The sequence below is a fragment of the Canis lupus genome, chromosome 5, assembly GCF_011100685.1.
Source record: "Canis lupus familiaris isolate Mischka breed German Shepherd chromosome 5, alternate assembly UU_Cfam_GSD_1.0, whole genome shotgun sequence".
NCBI classification, from domain to species: Eukaryota; Metazoa; Chordata; class Mammalia; order Carnivora; family Canidae; genus Canis; species Canis lupus.
In genome coordinates, this window is record NC_049226.1 from 30,138,400 (window position 1) to 30,158,678 (window position 20,279).

The 20,279-nt window shown below is 41.0% G+C and overlaps 1 protein-coding gene across 1 annotated transcript in view; it reads left to right on the forward strand.

Annotated features, from left to right (window-relative positions):
• The window catches only part of TRPC6 (transient receptor potential cation channel subfamily C member 6), a 110,912-nt gene extending 96,232 nt beyond the window's left edge, over positions 1-14,680 (forward strand). Inside the window, exons 8-13 of the mRNA XM_038536382.1 lie at positions 1,062-1,257; positions 2,246-2,449; positions 3,905-3,979; positions 11,538-11,621; positions 13,172-13,247; positions 13,806-14,680. Coding sequence (XP_038392310.1) covers positions 1,062-1,257; positions 2,246-2,449; positions 3,905-3,979; positions 11,538-11,621; positions 13,172-13,247; positions 13,806-13,957 — 787 coding nt within the window. The 3' untranslated portion in view covers positions 13,958-14,680. The remainder of the gene's footprint in view (positions 1-1,061; positions 1,258-2,245; positions 2,450-3,904; positions 3,980-11,537; positions 11,622-13,171; positions 13,248-13,805) is intronic.
• Positions 14,681-20,279: the final 5,599 nt, after the last annotated feature.

Consider the following 20,279-nt stretch of genomic DNA (forward strand, 5'->3'; position numbering starts at 1 on the left):
AAAACTTAAATAACTTGCTGGATGTTGCATAGCAGCTAGTGTTACAGAAAAGCTGTGCCATGAGCCCTGGTCCTGGACTCCAGCCTCTCTTCTGCTTGTTAGGGTTCCTGGGGCTTTTGTCCAGTTTGTCAGATCTTATCATTGAGAAGATCTAGGTTTTAAGTAGTGACAAGTGTTTTGACTTAGGTTTTCCATAGACACAAGTGTTTTTTATGTAGTATGTTTAGAATAGATAACTCAAATTTAGGTTGTCCACCTTACAATGAGAAACATTGACTGAAGCATAAACTACGTTAACCAGTCTCATAAAGTGCAGTTTATCAAAGAAATGAAACCAGCTCGGTTAAGCAGAGGGGCTTAGCTTTGGTCAATAATTATGCATAAAGCATTGAAATTCCTACCTAAGACTTGTCAGTGATTTAGATAATAGTGTCTATGTGTATAATTGCCATATTTTCCTTAAGACACACACTATTATTATTTATTTATTGGATACAAGTAGAAGTATAGATGAGCAGAAAGCCTAAAAGGACTCTAACAAATTGTGTTGTTTTTTTTTAAGATTTTATTTATTTATTCAAGAGAGACACAGAGAGACAGAGACACAGACAGAGGGAGAGGCAGGCTCCCTGCGGGGAGCCTGATGCAGAACTCAATCCCAGCACCTCAGGATCACGCACAGAGCCGAAGGCAGATGCTCAACCACTGAGCCACCCAGGCGTCCCACAAATTGTGTTATTTTTATTAAATAATACACTTAACACTTCCATTGCCAAGGCTACGGATTATGAAAATGTTGCTACCTGTGGTTATCAAGTTGTTGATAGCATTTATTAAGTGCTTATTATGTGCCAGATACTGAGCTTAGTGCTTCATCCCTGCAACCATCCAGGAAATAAAACTTACTGTACCCATTTTACAGAAAATAGGTTTAGAAAAGTAAAGAATTTTCTCATGAATATCTAGTTATTTGCAAAGATACTAAATCAACTCAATTCTATTATGGGATGATAGTCATTTATACACTTCATTATTTACTTTCTCTCTTTATTTTCTCCCAGAGTTGAGGAGAGTTTTAAGACACTGTTCTGGGCTATATTTGGACTTTCTGAAGTGAAATCAGTGGTCATCAACTATAATCACAAGTTCATTGAAAACATCGGTTATGTTCTTTATGGAGTCTATAATGTCACAATGGTCATTGTTTTGCTAAATATGCTGATTGCAATGATCAACAGTTCATTCCAGGAAATTGAGGTATGATTTCCGTACATTTGTGTACTCGTGATGACATGAACAGTTGTGTACTCCATGATGACACGTGCAGTTGTGTACTCCATTATGATGTGAACATGTGTGTACTCCTTGATGACACGTATAGTTATGTACTCCATGACGATGTGTACATGTGTACTCCATGATGTGTACACTTGTGTACTCCATGATGACATGGACAGTTGTGTACTCTATAATGACACATACATTTGTATACTCCATGACAAAATGTATGTGTGTGTACTCCGTGACGACATGCTTTACCTTATTCTGGGCATCAGCTCAGCAATGCTGGTGAAAGTACAGGCTGCTTTTCCTCCTTTGTACTTTGCCTGTTTTATATACTTGTCTGGCCAGTAATCTAGAAAATTTTCACTCTTTGCTTCCAAATGCAACATTGATGGGTGTAGGGGGATAGTTAAGTCAGAAGGAGGAAAAATGTTATCTGATTCATTATTGTTTTTTTTTTTAAAGAAAACTTAGAAATACTATGTCAGCTTGAATTTATATTTTATTTTTAAAAATTATTGCTTACAAATACCACCATTAGTCTCCAAATCTTTTTGGTAGTGATGTTTAAAGTTGACCCTCTCTCAAATTTAGAGTGAGAGAATAAGTGTTTATTCCAGAAATTTCAGAAGGTGTCCCAAATTAAGTTATGATCTCTTGCAGAACAAAAGAGTGAATAATTATATGGTATTTTTTTAGAATGTAGAAAAATACATTTATATCTTTCAGTATTTTTGTAAACATATGCACATTTTGAGCTCTGTAGTTCTGCAAGCCTGATAAAAATTTCAGACAGCTTTTGGAAGGAGTGTCTGAGTAGAGCCTTAACATTTAAAAAAAATCTTGGACTGGTCTTTGTGGTCTGAGAGTGTTTGCAGGCACCTAGCTACGCAATATTAGAAGAATCCCAGTAATTCTGTTTATGCATCTCTTTGCTAAACTGTCATGTGTATTTGTATAGGATGATGCTGATGTAGAATGGAAATTTGCAAGGGCCAAACTTTGGTTTTCCTACTTTGAGGAGGGAAGAACTCTACCTGTTCCTTTCAACCTGGTGCCGAGTCCAAAGTCCCTGTTTTATCTCTTACTGAGACTTAAAAAATGGATTTCTGAGATGTTCCAGGGCCATAAGAAAGGTTTCCAGGAGGATGCAGAGATGAACAAGGTAATATGACTTGATAACTTAAAATTATATTTTTAAACACTATGATCATTAAAACCACACATCCCTTTAGAAAGAAGTGGTCCATGGTGACATGTCCCATTGTTCCCAGATCAGCATGGTCCTTTGGCTTGTGTCTGTTTAACAGGAGCACACTGGATATTTCTTACTTAAAAGAATATAGGAAAAATCCATGAAATGTAACTATAATAGTGTATTACATTATCTGTAAGGGGCCCCATTTTTGCTGTTGAAGCTACATGCCCCTATGTTACCTTCGATTCTCACTGCAAGATAAAGCATCAGTAGCTGATTATGACTTGGGGGAATTTGACAGACTCTTAACTTCTACAGTGAAAACTTCAGAAATCAATTACTTGCATGTAATATGGAAGACAAGGCTTGGCACTAAGTCATTCAAGAAAGAAAGATCTAAGGGTATCAACTGGGAACAATTATCCTATGAGGCAATGGAATCTCAAGAAGCCCTAGAAGAAACACAACGTGTAGATGAGGGGTAGCAGTCCGTTCATAAATGTTTGGGGCACATGTGGGATGTTGTGTAGAATTGTGTACAGGGTGGGGGCAGTGACTCTGCTGAAGCAGTACTCTCCATCTGGGGGAGCACTGAGAGACAGATTCCTTCAGACAAGAGGGGCCAGCATGGGGGACAGGTCTGGATAAGGTGTCATGGGATGGGGAATGGGAGGAACTGGCTGTTCCATCCAAAGAAGGAGTATTGAAGGGGAACAAGGTGAGTATCTTTAGAACTCCTGATTTTGACTATGGTATGTATACATGTGTTTTTTTCTCTTCAAAAACAAGAAGAGAGGCAATGGGCAAAAGTTGCAAATAGTTCAATTTTAGTTCAGTGTAAAAACAAACTTATCATAATAAGATCTATCCAACAGAGTGGGCTGTCTTGTGAAGTAGTAAGTTCCCCATCATTGCAAACAATCAGTAAATGTTGGATGACCAATATTAGGAGTTTATAGAAGATCTTCCTACAGTGAGTGGGCAGTTGAGCCAAATGATTATAACATCTTGCAGTTCTAAGATTCTATCACTGAGAGAAAAGAGAAATATTCTAATTTCTGCTGTTTGCCATTGACCTGTTGGGATTCTCAAGTAAATAATAAGCTTTCTGAGCTTTAGTTTCTTCAGCTGTGCTGTGGTAATTTATATCAACATCATAAAGATAAAAATCAAATAAATATGTAACAGGACTTTGAGGATTATAAAGCCTTCTTTACATGTACTTATATTATTTATGTGAAATTTTTGGAGAAATACACCATTTACTGCATTCTTCCAGTGTTTTAACTTCTAAAATTCAGTGAGTTGATGGCAGGAATTTCTCTCATTTTACTTTAAGTGTGGAGTTTACAGGTCTAATTAGGACTGCAACCTGAGGGCCCCTGGTTTTTTTTATTAATTATTTTTTTCTATTTTTAAAAGAGAAATGAAGAAAATAAATTTGGAATTTTGGGAAGTCATGAAGACCTTTCAAAATTACCACTTGACAAAAAACAGGTAAGATCATACCTGAAAATATGATGTCATGCATGTGACCAGGCTGATATGTTCAGAGAAAAGAACAGGTGTTCAGAAGCAACTTCAAGAAATAGATAATAGACCTGTGAAAAAAAGTTAACTATTTTAATAATGCCTCAAAGAATCTGTCATGGAGAGGTGAAAATAATCAGCAAAAAGAATTACATATATATATATATAAAAAAAGAATTACATATATATATAATATATATGTAATATATATTACATATATATTAATGTATATATTAATGTATATATACATTAATGTGTATATATATATTTAAGACAGAGAGTAACCATATATTTTGGGGTACTTACGGGTGATGAAAAATAGGGATAGTGACGTGAAGAAGGAAGCATAGAAAAGATGGAGGAAGTCATCAGGGAGCCAGTGGGAACTGGCTGGCATCCCTGCAGTGGGGCAGGTGGCAGGACGCAGCCCTAGCGGCAATGATAGAAACTCAGTGGCCCCTGCAAGTACATCAGCTCCTACCGGAATGGCAGACTTCCCTACCATGAGGAAATTTGCTTCCTTCTCCTAGGGTGCACATAGTAGGGGTGCAATATGCACTTGTTACCAAGGGATATTAGAGATGACATCGTTAGAAGATGGGCCAGGTAGCAGGTAGGACTTGAATTCAATTGCACATAATAAAAAAAGAATCATGGTGGCTTAAATAAGATGATTGTGTGTCCCTCTCCTTGAATGCTTCAGAATTAGGCCACATAGGACTGTTGTCAGCATGGCGCCTCTGATTCCCTGGATGTTTTTGCTGTAGTCAGAGGCGAGATGATGGCCTCCCCCTCTGCCCATCACCGTGGCTTCTCAGATGATGAACGGAGGCATTTCCTTGCTTGCTGGCTAAAGCAGCCTGGGCCCTTGGAAGTGCCTCCCAGTTCCTTTGTGGTTGCTCCTTAGCCAGACTTGCAAATGCCTGGGAGGGGCGGGAGGCCATTTAGCTTTGTTTTTGAGCTAAGTACTTGCCCCCATCAGCAGAATAGGAATTCTAGGAAGTAGGGATCAGGATTGATCTTAGTCCTCCGAAGATTGGGGCCCAGTAGCAGTAATTCATGGTGCTTCCCTGACCCTCACTTCCCTTGTCTATAAACTAGGCATGGCCAGTTGTCAACCCATCACGCACCACTGCTGGGAGCATATGGTGATGCTTTGTGAATGGCAGACATACTTGTGCCACACGTGTGGTGCATTCATGAGAATAAATCATCGGACAAATAGGAAAATTCAAGGGAATTTAAATGCTTTTTTTTCCTTTATGATAGAAGCTATAGTATCTCGGAAATCAAATAACCCTATTTTCTTTGTAATTTCTTCAAAAATGTAGAAAATTAAAATTTATTTTAATATCTTAAAAATACATTTTTTAACAGATTTATTTATTTTAGAGAGAGAGAGAGAGCACATGTGTGGAGACAGGCAGGAAGGGCAGGGGGGAAAGAGAAAATCCAAGGAGATCCTACCGGCACTAAGTGCAGAGCCCAACACGGGGCTTGATCCCATGACCCTGAGATCCCAACACAACCCCAATATCCCAATATGGCCCAGAGACCACAACCCAAGCCAACACAAAGAGTTGGTCGCTCACCCAAGTGAGCTACCCAGGCACCATGTAATTTATATCTTTTAAAGGAGGCTTGGATCACTTCACATTTTCCAATACAACATATTTTAGTCCTGGATTAAAATAAACTCTTTTATTATTTTTTTATGGGAGTTCAATTTGCCAACATATAGCATAACACCCAGTGTTCATCCCGTCAAGTGCCCCCCTCAGTGCCCGTCATCCAGTCACCCTAACCCCCCGCCCACCTCCCTTTCCACCACCCCTTGTTCGTTTCCTGGAGTTAGGAGTCTCATGTTCTGTCACCCTCTCTGATATTTAAGAGCATTCCTGAACTGTAGTATCTGCCCCTAGTTGTGAATCAATAACAAGTCAATTCTAGTATCAGTCTCACTGTCCAGAGACTCTTTGGTGTATTTGTGTGTCTTGGCTCTTGTGGTAATGGGCTGCTCACACCTTCTGTCAGGGCGTGTGATGAGCCGACCGCCTCCAGCACCCAGGGCCCAAGGCTGCCCACCCTGGCCACACTCTAGGTCCCAGGCCTTTCTGGCCAGTACATGACCCTCCCTGGGGCCACATCCTATTGGCTTGGCTGGTTCTCAGTCTTGCTCTCCCCTCTGTTGCAGGTGAGCTGAGCCTCAGGGTCTGGAAGCCTCTTCTGCCTCCCCTGCTCCTATTCCCCATTATCTTCCAGAGGCATGATTCTGGATACATCTCATACTTCTAACTGTCTTGGCGTTTGGTTCCTAGAAGACCAAAGTAACACAACTATCCTCTTTACTTTGCTTGGCCCCGTAAGCCTGTGATGAACAAAACTTGGGGCACGTGCCAGACACGTATTCCTGGGAGAATGTTTTTTAAAGCAACTGTTTATATTTCATATCATTTTTGCCTATTGTGGACTCCCACTGGAAATGTGTGGCTCTGACAGGTACCAAGGAAAGTTATGCGCCCTTACCCAACGTGGGTAGCTTTTGCTTTCTTTTTCATAAAGTCTAAAACAATTAAGTTTCCATTTCGTTTGGATCTTCTCTCTGACCCCTTGAGGATCACAGTGGTCAGTTTGCACCAGCACTGTCTTCACAGGTTCTCCAGATGCACCATGGAAACCAGTAGGGTGAGCCAAATTAAAATACATATTGAAGCAAAGTAAGCAGACCTGCTTATTATCTTTGATTATATTCTGCAGCTCTGAAGGTCCGTGAATTCAGTGGTTGCTAGCATTCACTTTTCAGGTACAGTCTGAAAGGATAGTGTAGTTAAAGTCAGTTCTCTGTCATAACACGTGACTTGTTTAAACCTGAAAGTGCCAAATAACTGCTCTCTGCAAGCTCCAGGAAAGACTACTTTCTTGGAAAGTGGTCAGCTTCAGAGCCAGCTTGTGCACCCTCCACAGTAGGCCGACGTGGAGCACAGATGTGTTATTTTAGCATTTTCTGTCTATTCTACACTGGGTTGAGTGGGATGTGGAGATTTTTTTTCAATTAGTTGTTTATCTAGGAACTGTGTCCTTTAGCCTGAACTAGATTGGAGGCTATCTTTTTAATCATCTAATGAAATAATTATATAACGTAACAGTTCCAGATCATCAGTATCACCAGGGCCAGTTCTCCAGTTGATTTTGTACAGGTTCTCAATCCTCTCCTTCAGGTATATTGAGTTAAAATCCCTGGCATGGAGCTGGGAAACGTATATTCTAATAAGATCTTAAGCAATTTCTAATGCTCATCTGGGTGTGGGAATATTTCATTCCCTGAATGACTTTGTCATGGACACATCAGTAAGCAGAAATATTCAGCAGAGCATCTCCAGAAAAGGTAGACTAGATTAAAATGCAACAAGGCCTGAACCCACATAGTAGGTATTAGATACTCATCCTTCTATACAATAGTGATGACTGCTACACATGTGGAGTGCCATCTGTATACATACCAGGATCTGGATTCTACACACCTTATCTCTTCAACTGTCACATTACCTCTGAGAGGGAGGGAATGTTATTTCTTCTATTTTATGCATTAGAAACTGGAGGATATAGAGCTGAAGTAATGGCCCAAAATCTCATTTCAGACAAATGACAGAGTCAGATCTACTTGATTCCAAAGCAAGAGCTTTATAAGCACTGTACCACATGGTTGTCTCTTGTCTGCATCCCTGCTGACAGCACATAGATGTCTATACCGTTTTAGCTCAGGGCTTTGTTCCCAGCCTTAGGCTAAATGCTAATACCAAGCTAATTACTAGGAAATGAGCAAGAGAAAACATGAAGAAGGCAGGAAATGTAGTATAAAAGCAAAAGATAGGCAACCATTCCTTCAGAGTGTGTCTCTCACACACACATGTAGTGTGTCTGCATATTAGGAGCAGAGCTTCCACCCATAAGCTCTCCCTCCCCACTCCTGTTGGATCTTCCACGTCAGTACCATCTGCAGAAACCCAAATCCCTGAGGTATAAATGCTATTCCTATCACCTCTAGAGTCCCCTTTGACTTTCCAGGCTTCTTTAGTGGGTGTGGATGGCAGCAGATCTACATTAGCCTTTCCCGTCACCAGGTGGTAAGAGGGCTCCTTTGCAGCGCTGAGTTTCCCCTATACCATTTCTTTCATATAATTGTTTAACATGTATTTGTTAAATACTGACTACATATTAGAAACTGATTAGAATTTTTTGTTATGCTTGCATCCAGATCATATTTCAAGTTTAGAGAAGAATTAGTCACATAAAAGTGATCCAAATGAATTTATAACTGTTTAGTCATAGACCATTTAACTATACCGGTGGTTCCCAGCCAGGGATGCTCTTGATTCCCCCACTCCCAGTACCTCAGGGTACAGCTGTGATTCCTGGAGACATTCTGGCTGTCGCCACCAGAGAGGGAGCTGTTTTTGGCATCTTACAGGCAGAGGCTGTGCAGAGCCTCTGAGGCAGAGCATCTCATAGGGATGCTGCTTACCATTCTACCATGCACAGGATGCCCCCACAATAAAGAATATAAAGAATTATCTAGCCCAAAGTTCAAAAATGTTGCAGTTGAGAGACTCTGGACCATATACATGGGGTGCACACAGTGGTGGGGGTGCCGTGTGTTGTGCCAGAACTGTACGAACACCCAGTAGCTGTGGTTATTGACACTCAACATCTGTACTCTGGAACATCTACACTCCTACACATTCTCAGATGAACAGAGTACCACTTTCTGGCATTCCTGCCACTGTTACTTCTTCTATGCCACCCAGTGTAGGGCATCTGCCTCATGCCTTAAATTCATTCTTCTTGTTTCACTTGTATCTTTACCATTTAGTTGAGCTGCCACCAACTGGTTTATCAACCTAGATTGCACATGTCTCGTATAGCAAGGTGTCTAGAAAGCAAGTGAACCCCATCAGTGACTCCAAAGTACTTCTTCCTTCATTTCACCAACCAGTGCTTTCTGAGCACCTGTCAAGGGTCAGGCTGGCTCTAGCGACACCAAGATGAGGCCAACAAAATCCCTCCTTCCATCAGAGCCCAGGAGGATATAGACAGTAAACACATAACCAAGCCAGTGAATAAAATAATTGTCAATTGTGAAACATTAGAAAGGATACAAGAGGCCTAGCTTGTGCGGGATCTATTTTTCATGGAGTGAGCAGGAAAGGGCTTATTGAGGAGCTTAGGTTTTCAGCTAAAACCCAAAGGGTTAGGCAGAGTAAACACTCAGCCAGAGGCAAAGGCTGTTTCAGGGAGTAGAATAGCAAACACAGACTTAAATCAGAAAAAGAGGAAATGAAAGAGGGCCTTGTGATGTTAATATAATATTCAGTTCCAAAAAAATCCCAAAAGGATGATCTCCACAGGTGTGTGGTGTTGTGAGCTGCCTTGCCGATGATTGGCATATCAAGCATGAAGGCCTGCCTACACATTCATCTTCAAAAAAATCTCAAAGAAACATAAGTTTTCACTTTACTCCTTCCATGAACACCTTTTGGACATACTAGTGGCCTCTAATGACAGAAGGGATTATTTCAATCATGAGGCTGACAGTTCATGAATAGATAGCAAATGAATCAAAGGCATGAGGCCAAGGACTCCCTTTTCTGCTATGAATCTGTCCTCACCCTCCGTGCTCTATCATAACACATGGGGGATGAAAGTGAGCTTGAATCTAGTCATCACATGTAATGAAGCCCTTATGGCACAAATCCTGGTCAAAGCCAGGAAGAATTATACTGCCATAAAAATAAAGGAATAACTACATTCTTAAAATATAAATATTAAAACTTACATTATTAAAAATATCATTGAAGTTTGCGTTTGTCTCACAGATTAATATATTAGTAGGACTTGAAGGAGCACAGGTGTCTCCTGGGGCTCCCTTCATAGTCTGAGTGCAGAAGGTTCTGGCATCTCCCCTACTGCTGCACAGCAGCCCGTGGCAGAGCCAGAGAGTTCCGTCTTCACATTCTGTCAAGAGCTCTTTTGAAGAATCCAAGCTGCCTCTCTTTGGTTAATTTTGTCAATAGTATACTTTTCTCTTAATGTTTTCCAAAGTTAATATAAAGTAAAAGAATGTGGATATTTTGCTGACACTATTAGGTCCAAAGAAAAGCAGAAATAGCTACATGGAAAGGCATGCTATCTACATAGTGTTTTGAAAATTGCATATTGTGTTTTATGGGCCTTACCAGCCTTACTGTATTTCCCCTGTTATAATAACTTGGCTGGATTGTACCTGTTTTATTCTTCATTGAATACCCAGAATCTGTAGCACAGCACCCGCATACAGAGGACCCTCAGTCCATACGCACTTGTTCAAAGGATGAATGTGTGACTAGCTGTTTTATTTTTTTCTTACTTAATAAATTTATTTTTTATTGGTGTTCAATTTGCCAACATTTAGAATAACACCCAGTGCTCATCCCGTCAAGTGCCCGTCACCCAGTCACCCCCACCCCCCACCCACCTCCCCTTCCACCACCCCTAGTTCGTTTCCCAGAGTTAGGAGTCTTTCATATTCTGTCTCCCTTTCTGATATTTCCCACTCATTTTTTCTCCTTTCCCTTTTATTACCTTTCTGACTAGCTGTTTTAATTTAGCATGTGGCCATGTAAAGCATCAAAGCATTGAAGTTAAGGATTTTAATTCTCAATGAGCTTTACTTAGAGCAGCTTAGTTATCATTGGGAAATATAAATCATGGCTGTTTCTGAAGATGGTCCTGAAATTTCTTGTCCGCTGGAATACAGTTGTGCTCTGACAGACAGACAAACAAAAAACCAAGCAAATTGGAGCTGCTGTGTTTTGCTCAAGTTTTCTTACTTACTTCTTTTTAAAACCATTTTTTCTTTTTAGAAAATGCCATAAAGAGTTTTTAAATCATTCTCTTAGCATGTTAATATGGTATGTTACAACCTTTTTTACTGATTGCTTTAGATCTTTGTTATTTGCCTGTTCAAGCAATATATTTTTTGAAAAGTACTGCCCAAATATGATAGTATACAGATTCTAAAATTCAAATACATTAATTAATTGTTTCTTGGCACCTGAACTCTGTCCCACAACCAAGTCTTATGCTGGTGTTCCTCCGGGACCCCCATCACACTCTCCTGCAGGTGTGGATGCTGCGGTCATTTATGCTGGCCTCCTAAGATTAGTGGACTTCTGAGATCTCCACCATTACTCTCCCAACTTGTTTGCCTTTCCCTCCATTGGAGACTTACCTGGGGGCAGATTAAAGCATGACTCTCATGACATGATCAGTAGCCATGAAGTCTGTGAGCTCCTCAGAGAAGCCTAATTAGCTGTTGAGTGGCTGAGCACACAACATAAGCTCCTATGATTTATCTTGGAAGACAGACTGCCAAGCAAATTAAATTAAAATGTACATATGTAATTAATAAATTCCTATATATAACTAATAAATCTCCTCACATTATTTAAAAGAAAAAGAGGAATTTCTAATTCTTTTCAAATTACAGCTTGGGCATAGTAAACAATCAAGTGTAAGGAGCTCAGAAGATTTCCAGTTAAACAGTTTCAATAATCCTCCAAGACAGTATCAGGTAAGCATGATTTTTTTAAAGAACTAAGGCTAGTTATTTGTAATATTTGAAATCCCAAACCATGTGATTCTTTATTATTTTTAAGATTTTATTTATTTATTCATGAGAGACACAGACACACACAGGGAGAGAGAGAGAGAGGGGAGCAGAGACACAGGCAGAGGGAGAAGCAGGCTCCATGCAGGGAGCCCGATGTGGGACTCGATCCTGGGGCCTCCAGGATCATACCCTGGGCCGAAGGCAGGTGCCCAACTCCTGAGCCACCCAGGGATCCCACCATGTGATTCTTTAAATGAAAATGATCTATTATGTTGTTTTCCTCAATATCAAAATAATTCATGAATTCGACTCATATGTGGCTGTACTTTCTAAGTTCTGGAGGTACATAAGTAAATAAAACAGATGAAGTCCTGGCATACCAGAGTTTAGAGTCTACATGTTCATTGTGAAGAGTCTATTCTCACAAAAAAAATACATAAAAGAGAAAAATGTACCTCAAACTCTACCACTGAGATTTAAAGACTACTCACTTTTGGTGATCTTCCGCCAGGTGATTATATGTGTATATATATATAATTTTACATATACTTCACTGTTATATATATATGTGTATACATGACATTATATAAATGAGTTAATATTGAAATAACAACTGTTATTTAAAACATTCACAAAACATATATTCATACTAATTTTAATGTATGTATAGTATTCCTTTGTACTATACAAAGTACTAAGTACTTTCACACTGTACTAAGTACTAAGCATTGGTACTAAGTACTATCTCACTGTACTAAGTATATAATAATTTATTAAAATAATTTCCTTTTGATGACTTGAAGGGGTTTTTTACATTATAAGTAATACTATGATGAATTACTTGTCCATGCACCCAATTACATTCTTAGAATAAGTTCTTAAAAGTGGAATTTTACTGTCCAACATTTAATTTGGGGTTTAGAGTAAGACTTGGCTTAACTATGTATCCACCCAGGACTTCCTGCACATGATACTGATCCTGCTACTTTTCATGAAGGTAAAAGCAACATTCTCATGGTAGAAGTCCAGGTACCAGAGAAACTTTGTTATAATGACACTAGTCATTTCTGAATTACTAGCAAGTATAAAGTCAAAACTGATTACATTTCTTGGTAAAGGAAGTCAAAAAAGCAGTAACAAGTGTGCATTTGGTTAATTTCTGGTTTCCACATGCAGTACTATCCATACCTTTCACCTCCCCAATGAAAAGGCTGTGTTTTGCTCTAATACTTTGCAAATAGAGTACACGCAATGAACATCGGGGAGTAGATGTTTGCTCTAAACTTATTCCTTTCTCAAGAATTAACTTCGGAGTCATTAATTCTGGTAATGTAAAAATTGCATTAATTACCTGCTGACAGTATGCATTCCTTGCCAGATAAATCATCTTAATCTTTGTTATTAGCTATCACTCCTTAAAGTCCTTAGGAAAGAGAGACTTGGACACTTATTCCAAATGAGAGATTTGTCACAAACATAAAACTGAGCTGATTTCTCCTTTCGTTGTCTAGAAAATTATGAAGAGGCTCATTAAGAGATATGTGCTACAAGCCCAGGTAGATAAGGAGAGTGACGAAGTGAATGAAGGTGAGTTGAACAGAGAGCAGCTGGCCCCGAGCAGGAGTGAGGGCTGCAGGGAAGCTGAAAGGAGAGAGGTGGGAGGGTGAGCCTCCAGGGTTAGGAAAGATGAGGTTCCTCCAACTGTCAGGCTGTTAGAGCATCCAGGGAAATGTGCTCATTCTCCACAGTTGGGGTAGATGTCACCTGCTGCATAAGTGACTCTTGCTTTTGGTGTTGGCTTTCAGAGAGGAGGAGGTGGTTGGAAAAAGCAAATACTCTTGCCCCCAACTCCTGCAAACATTTGTCACCACTGCCTCTTTTTTACTCCTGCAAACATTTGTCACCACTGCCTCCTTTTTGGAACATTTGTTATAATTCTTTCTCTATAGCCTTTTCATTAACCAAAAGCTTAGCTGAGAAAATAGAAATCTGCCCCATTAGGAAGTTTTTTCCTTTGAAAGGATTCAAACTACAGATGTGTGTGGAATTGGGACTGGCTTCATCCTGTTCCAGAATCACTAGATTTCACTAGAGTTTCTGCATGTGTATTTACAGTTGACTTCCTCTCACTCTTGTTTTTCAAAGGGGAACTGAAGGAAATTAAGCAGGATATCTCAAGCCTCCGCTATGAACTCCTTGAAGAAAAAACTCAGACTTCAGAAGACCTAGCAGAACTTATTAGAAAACTTGGGGAGAAATTATCAATGGAACCAAAGCAAGAGGAAAGCAATAGATAATATGCTAAGACTTCCTTTAAAAAATCATATTTATTTGTCCAATTGCATTATATTATTTTCCAATTTATCTTTTAAGTGCCAGTGTGACCATCTTTTAAACAAAATGTCCAAAGATAACATGGGTCATCCCATCATCCAAAACCTTAATATTTCATATTTTTGGTGATTAAATTTCATTGTTCAGGCTAAAGTTTATAGATTAGGATGAAAATTGTGCCTGGTTTGATGCCTGTTTTTATGAACTGCTCTTTTGTGTCTAACTATTGTGATGACATGACTGCTGGGTGGCATTTGCCTAGAGGCTATAGTAGCTACAGGTGGCAGGCAGTGACTCCCATGAGGTATTTCTTGTGACAGTGACTTTGGTACTGCTTGCCTGCCTTAGGGGACCCCTGATGATGACTTCCAGCCCTGAAACTGAGGGAATGATGATCTAGGGCTATTTGGAGAATGCTGTTTAATCATCTGTCCTGCTTGGCTCCCACAGAATAAGATTGGTAATATCTGTGCAAAATGCAGTAAAATCTTTCTGATTCATCTTGCTGAAAATTTTACACTTGACAGTGAAAAAGTGCTTCCTCTAATGAACCCTGGAAACGTGGTTTAGTTTATGTGTGTGTATGCACACACATGTGTACGTGTGTGTATGTGTGCAACGTGCACAACTGCATATGAAATGCTTGTCCTATTTTCATTTGCAGCAATACAGACGCTCTAAACCTCTTTATCTTATTATTTTTACTGTGACTGAAAAATTACTGACTAAATAGGAACCCTTTATTGGAGAAGTATCAAAGTCAGAGATGAAAAGTGTCAGTGGCCACATTTCCAGCTCTGGAGTCAGGAGCTCCCCATAAATGCCAAACTGCAGCCTCCCAGTCCACACTGGCCTAAATGCTCCTGCAGTTTCCCAGGAACCCCGTGGCAGGAGAGTCCTCACTGTCCTGTGACCTCCCCACTTCCACCTGTCTTGGGGGAACACAGGATCCCTGGCTTAGTCTGCTTGGGTGTCCTCGTATCTAGGGCCTTGTTTGCTGGACCCTTTTTTTAAAATTTTTTTTAAATTTTTATTTATTTATGATAGTCACACAGAGAGAGAGAGAAAGGCAGAGACACAGGCAGAGGGAGAAGCAGGCTCCATGCACCAGGAGCCTGACGTGGGATTCGATCCCGGGTCTCCAGGATCGCGCCCCAGGCCAAAGGCAGGCGCCAAACCGCTGCACCACCCAGGGATCCCAGGACCCTTTTTTCTAAAGTAAAAAAAAAAGTCATAAATTATTGTGGTTATATGGTCCAATTATAGCATAATTTTATGCTATTTCTGAGGGCAATTGTGAGTGAAGTCCCACATTTGGCATTGAGTATAAAGGAAAGAAGTATTGAGATAACTTGCAAATACTTACCTATCAATTTCAATATGTTCTCCCCTTCTCTCAACATATATCAAACAGGAATCTGTATTTGTACACATTCATGGAGGTTGTTGTTACTGATGATTTGAGGCAACATCTAAAACAACACAAGATTGACTGATGGTGGAAGAGTAGGAGTCCTCAACTCATCTGGTCTCACTAACTTACCTAGATAACTTTCAAAACTTACCTAGATAACTTTCATAGCTTTCAAAACACCTATGAATTTGACATGAGAGGTAGAGAACAGCTGGAATGGTAGAGAGAAAACGTTTTGCTTCTAACAAGGTAGGAAAGTGAAAAAATTAAAAAAGAAATACAGTTGGGGAGGGGAACCACACTAGCCAGGTGAAAGCCTCCAGGCACAAAAGCCCAATCCTGGACAAGCAGGACCTTTAAAAATCCACACCTGAGTTTTCTCTGACAGAAAAGTGCTTAGCAGGGAAATCGGGCAGAACCACAGGAGTGACAGTGAAGCATCAAGATCCCTGGAGACACTTTAAGAATAGCGCCTGGGACAAAGATCACTGCAAACCACGGTCCAATCTCAGTAAAGGGTTGAAGCGCTGCAGCCCTCCAGGGCATTTGGGAGAAGCCCGCTGGTTACACTGGCTGGCTCCAGAGCTCCCTTTACCCTAGAGCCTGCAACAGATGGAGGTGGCTGTCCTCTGTTCCCTTTGGGAAAGGCGGCCCCTAGGGCATGGGTCCAGCAAAAAAAAGTCCCAAGCAGACTAAGCCAGTGATCCTGTGTTCCCCCAAGACAGGTGGCAGTGGGGACGGCACAGGACAGTGAAGACTGTCTTGCCACGGGGTGCCTGGAAAACTGTGCAGAAAACCCAGGAGCATCTAGGCCAGTGTGGGCTGGGAGGCTGCAGTTTGGCATCCATGGGTAGCTCCTGACTCCAGAGCTGGGAATGTGGCCACTGCCAATTTTTTCCTCTTCTTTTCCCCTTTCACCTGGGAGAGGTGGGGCTGCCAGGGAACAAAGGCCTCACAGGTAAACAGCTCACACAGAGCCCTGACACCTGGCAGGGGGTGGGGCATCTCCACCCAGGCACACACAGCTGAGAATCAACACAGCAGACCCTCCCCCAGAAGACCAGCTGGAAGAACAGGGGAAGAGGAAGTTTACTGAACAAGCAGCACTGGAAAGCTTCAGGACTGAGAGAAAATAGTACATAGAACTTGAGGGTTGTTTTTTCTTTTCTTCTTTGTTTTTTCATTATGACTTATTTTTATATCAGGTTAAAAATTCCTATATTTTTTCTCTTTTCCCACCTTAACTACAATATTTTACCACCTCTTCATTTTTAAACTTTCCTTTTTGACTTTCTTATTTCTACAATTACACATCTTAGATATACTTTTCACTTCTGGATTCCCTTCAATGTTTTCAATTAATTTTGGTAGATCTATGAGATATGGGCTTCTGCTTTTTTCTGTCCTGTATTGTTTTACAATGGTGGAAGTTAGTACCTTCTAACACAGAGACAAAAATATACCCAGAACCATGTGGAATACTTTCTTGGTTCATCCTGTGAGACTATATTCTCTCTTCCTTCCCATTCTCTCCCCCTCTTTTATCTTGTTTATGCTTTTGTGGTTGATGTTGGGGCTTTCTATAAGTATCGCTTGTTTATATAAAATTGGGATTGAGCGTCTTCTAACATCCTAAAACTGCTGAGCCACCCAGGGATCCCAACAAAATACACTCTTGGTTTCAAGAGGATAACCCTCTAGGTCCCCTTAGGGAAACTACATTCTCTAGCCACCATCACTTCCTCAACACAACCATCCTCCCCACTTTTTAATTTATTTTATTTTTTTCTTTGTATTTGGTTTTCAGTTATTTATTTTTACTACTTTGTTTTAAAATTGGTTTTTCACTTTAGTGGTCCTCTCATTTATTTTCTTCTGTTCTTCTTTTTCTTCTATTTACTGGTCTCTGACCTCTATGGAATCATCTAGGGTGTATTTTACTTAGGTCATAGTTGATATTTTTGACTCACCCCACTCATACAGCCACTCTGGACTGGAAAAAATGACTAGAAGGAAGAATTCACCACAAAAGAAAGAACTGGAAGAATAATCTCTGCCACAGAGTTACTGAATGTGGATTTAATATGATGCCAGAAATTCAATTCAGAAGAACAATTATAAAGTTACAGGTGGCTCTGGAAAAAAGCGTAAAGGACTCTAGAGACTGTATCATTGCAAGATTGGTATCTAATCAGGCCAAAATTAAAGTATTATAATTGATGCAGTCCAAACTAGATGCTTTAACTGTTAGGGTTAATGAGGTGAAAGAGAGAGTAAGTGACATAGAGGACAAGTTGATGGAAAGGAAGGAATCTGAGGAAGAGCCCATGAAGAAAGGCTTAGGGAAATAAATGATAGCTTGAGAAGAAGAATATACATCTAATTGGGATTCCAGAAGAGGCTGACAGAGAAAGAGGACCACAGAGTATATTCGAACAAATCATAGCTGAGAACTTCTCAAACCTGGGGAAGGAAACAGGTTCTGATCCAAGAGAAAATCCTCCCCCCAAAAAAATAAATAAAACCGTTCTATACCTTCACATTTAATAGTGAAACTTGCAAATTCCAAAGATAAAGAGAAAATCCTTAAAGCAGCTCTGCACAAGAGATTCTTAATTTATATGGGGAGATATATCAGATTAAAAGAAGACCTCTCGGGCAGCCCCGGTGGCGCAGTGGTTTAGCATCGCCTGCAGCCCAGGGCGTGATCCTGGAGACCCTGGATCGAGTCCCACCTCAGGCTCTCTGTATGATGCCTGCTTCTCTCTCTGCCTGTGTCTCTGCCTCTCTCTCTCTCTCTGTCTCTATGAATAAATAAATAAAATATTAAAAATAAAATAAATAAATAAATAAATAAATAAAAGCAGAACTCTCCACAGAGACCTGGCAAGCCAGAAAGGTCTGGCATGATATATACAGTGTACTAAATGAGAAGAATATGCACCCAAGAATACTTTATCAGCAAGTCTGTCATTCAGAATATAAGGAGAGATACAGAGCTTCCAGGATAGGCAGAAACTGAAAGAATATGTGACCACCAAACCAGCTCTGCAAGAGATATTAAGGGGGACCCTGTAAAAGAAAGAGCGAGCCCAAAGAAACAATCCACAAAAACAGGGAATGTATAGGTAATACAATGACACTAAATTCATATCTTTCAATAGTTACTCTGAACATAAATGGGCTAAATGATCCCATCAAAAGATGCAGGGTATCGGACTGGATAAAAAAAGCAAGACCCATATATATTCTGTCAACAACAGACAGATTTTAGACCTAAGGACACCTCCAGCCTGAAAATAAAAAGGTAGAGAAACATTTCCATTCAAATGGTCCTCAAAAGAAAGCTGGGGTAGCAATCCTCATAACAGATAAATTAAAGTTTATCCCAAGACTGTAGTAAGAGATGAAGAGGGGCACCATATCATACTTAAAGGGTCTATCCAACAAGAATACCTAAAAATCATGATCATTTATGCCCTTATTATGGGAGCTGCCAAGTATATCTATCAATTAATAACCAAAATCAAGAGATACATAGATAATAATACACTAATAGTAGGAGACTTCAACACGGCACTCTCAGCAAAAGAGAGATATTCTAAGAAAAACATCACCAAAGAAACAAGGGCCTTACATGATACACTAAACCAAATAGATTTCACAGATACATGTAGAACATTCCATCTGAATGCAACTGAATACACATTCTCCTCAAGTGCACATGGAACTTTCTCCAGAATAAACCACACACTGGGTCACAAATCAGGTCTCCATCGATACCAAAAGATTCGGATTATCCCCTGCATATTTTCACACAATACTTTGAAACTAGAACTCAATCACAAGAAGAAATTTGTAAGAACCTCAAACACATGGAGGTAAAAAAGCATCCTATTAAAAGATGAATGAGTCAACCAGGAAATTAGAGAAGAATTAAAAAGATTCATGGAGAAGATGGCGGAAGAGTAGGGTCCCCAAGTCACCTGTCCCCACCAAACTACCTAGATAACCTTCAAATAATCCTGAAAAATCTACGAATTTGGCCAGAGTTAAAGAGAGAACAGCTGGAATGCTACAGTGAGAAGAGTTCACGCTTCTATCAAGTTAGGAAGCTGGGGCGGGGTGGGGGGAGAGAAATAAAAGGCTTCCAAGGGGGAGGGGCCCCATGAGGAGCCAGTCTAAGACCTGGGCGAGAACCCCTAGGACAGGAGAGCCCCACCTGGAGAAGCAGGAGCTTCACCAATCTTCCCAAGGCAGAAAGGCACTCGCAGGGAGTTAGAGCAGGACCCCAGGAGGGCGGGGATACTCTCAGGCTCCCTGGGACACTAACAGACACCTGCACCCTGGGGAGAGCGCCACACCCCATGGCCGAGCTCCCTAAAGGGCTGCAGCACGCGCGGCTGGACCTGGGAGCAGCTCGGAGAGGCTCGGGCAGAGGCTCCGCGCAGAGGAGGTTGCACGTCCGGAGCAGCTTGGAGGTGGCTCTGGCAGAGGAAGAGGCTCCGCAGAGGGGGCTGCGCGGCTGCGAGCGCGAATCCAACAGCGCAGGCCCCAGAGCACAGGGCGCCGGGACACAGCCCAGGATCCGGCCTCCCCCTGGACAGGCAGAGGCCGGGAGGGCCCAGGACAGCAAGGACGCTCCTGCCCGGAGCTGAGCAGATCAGCGGCCCCGCCCCCAGAGCATCCAGGCCCTGCAGGCTGAGAGCTCTGTAGTTACTGCTGGAGCTGAATCCAGGACTCCAGAGCTGGCTGCCGCCACTGGGGTTGTTCCTCCTGGGGCCTCAAGGGGTAAACAACCCCCACTGAGCCTCACAGTGACCTCACCTGATAAGCAGCTTAAACATCACTCACTGAGCCCTGCACCAGGC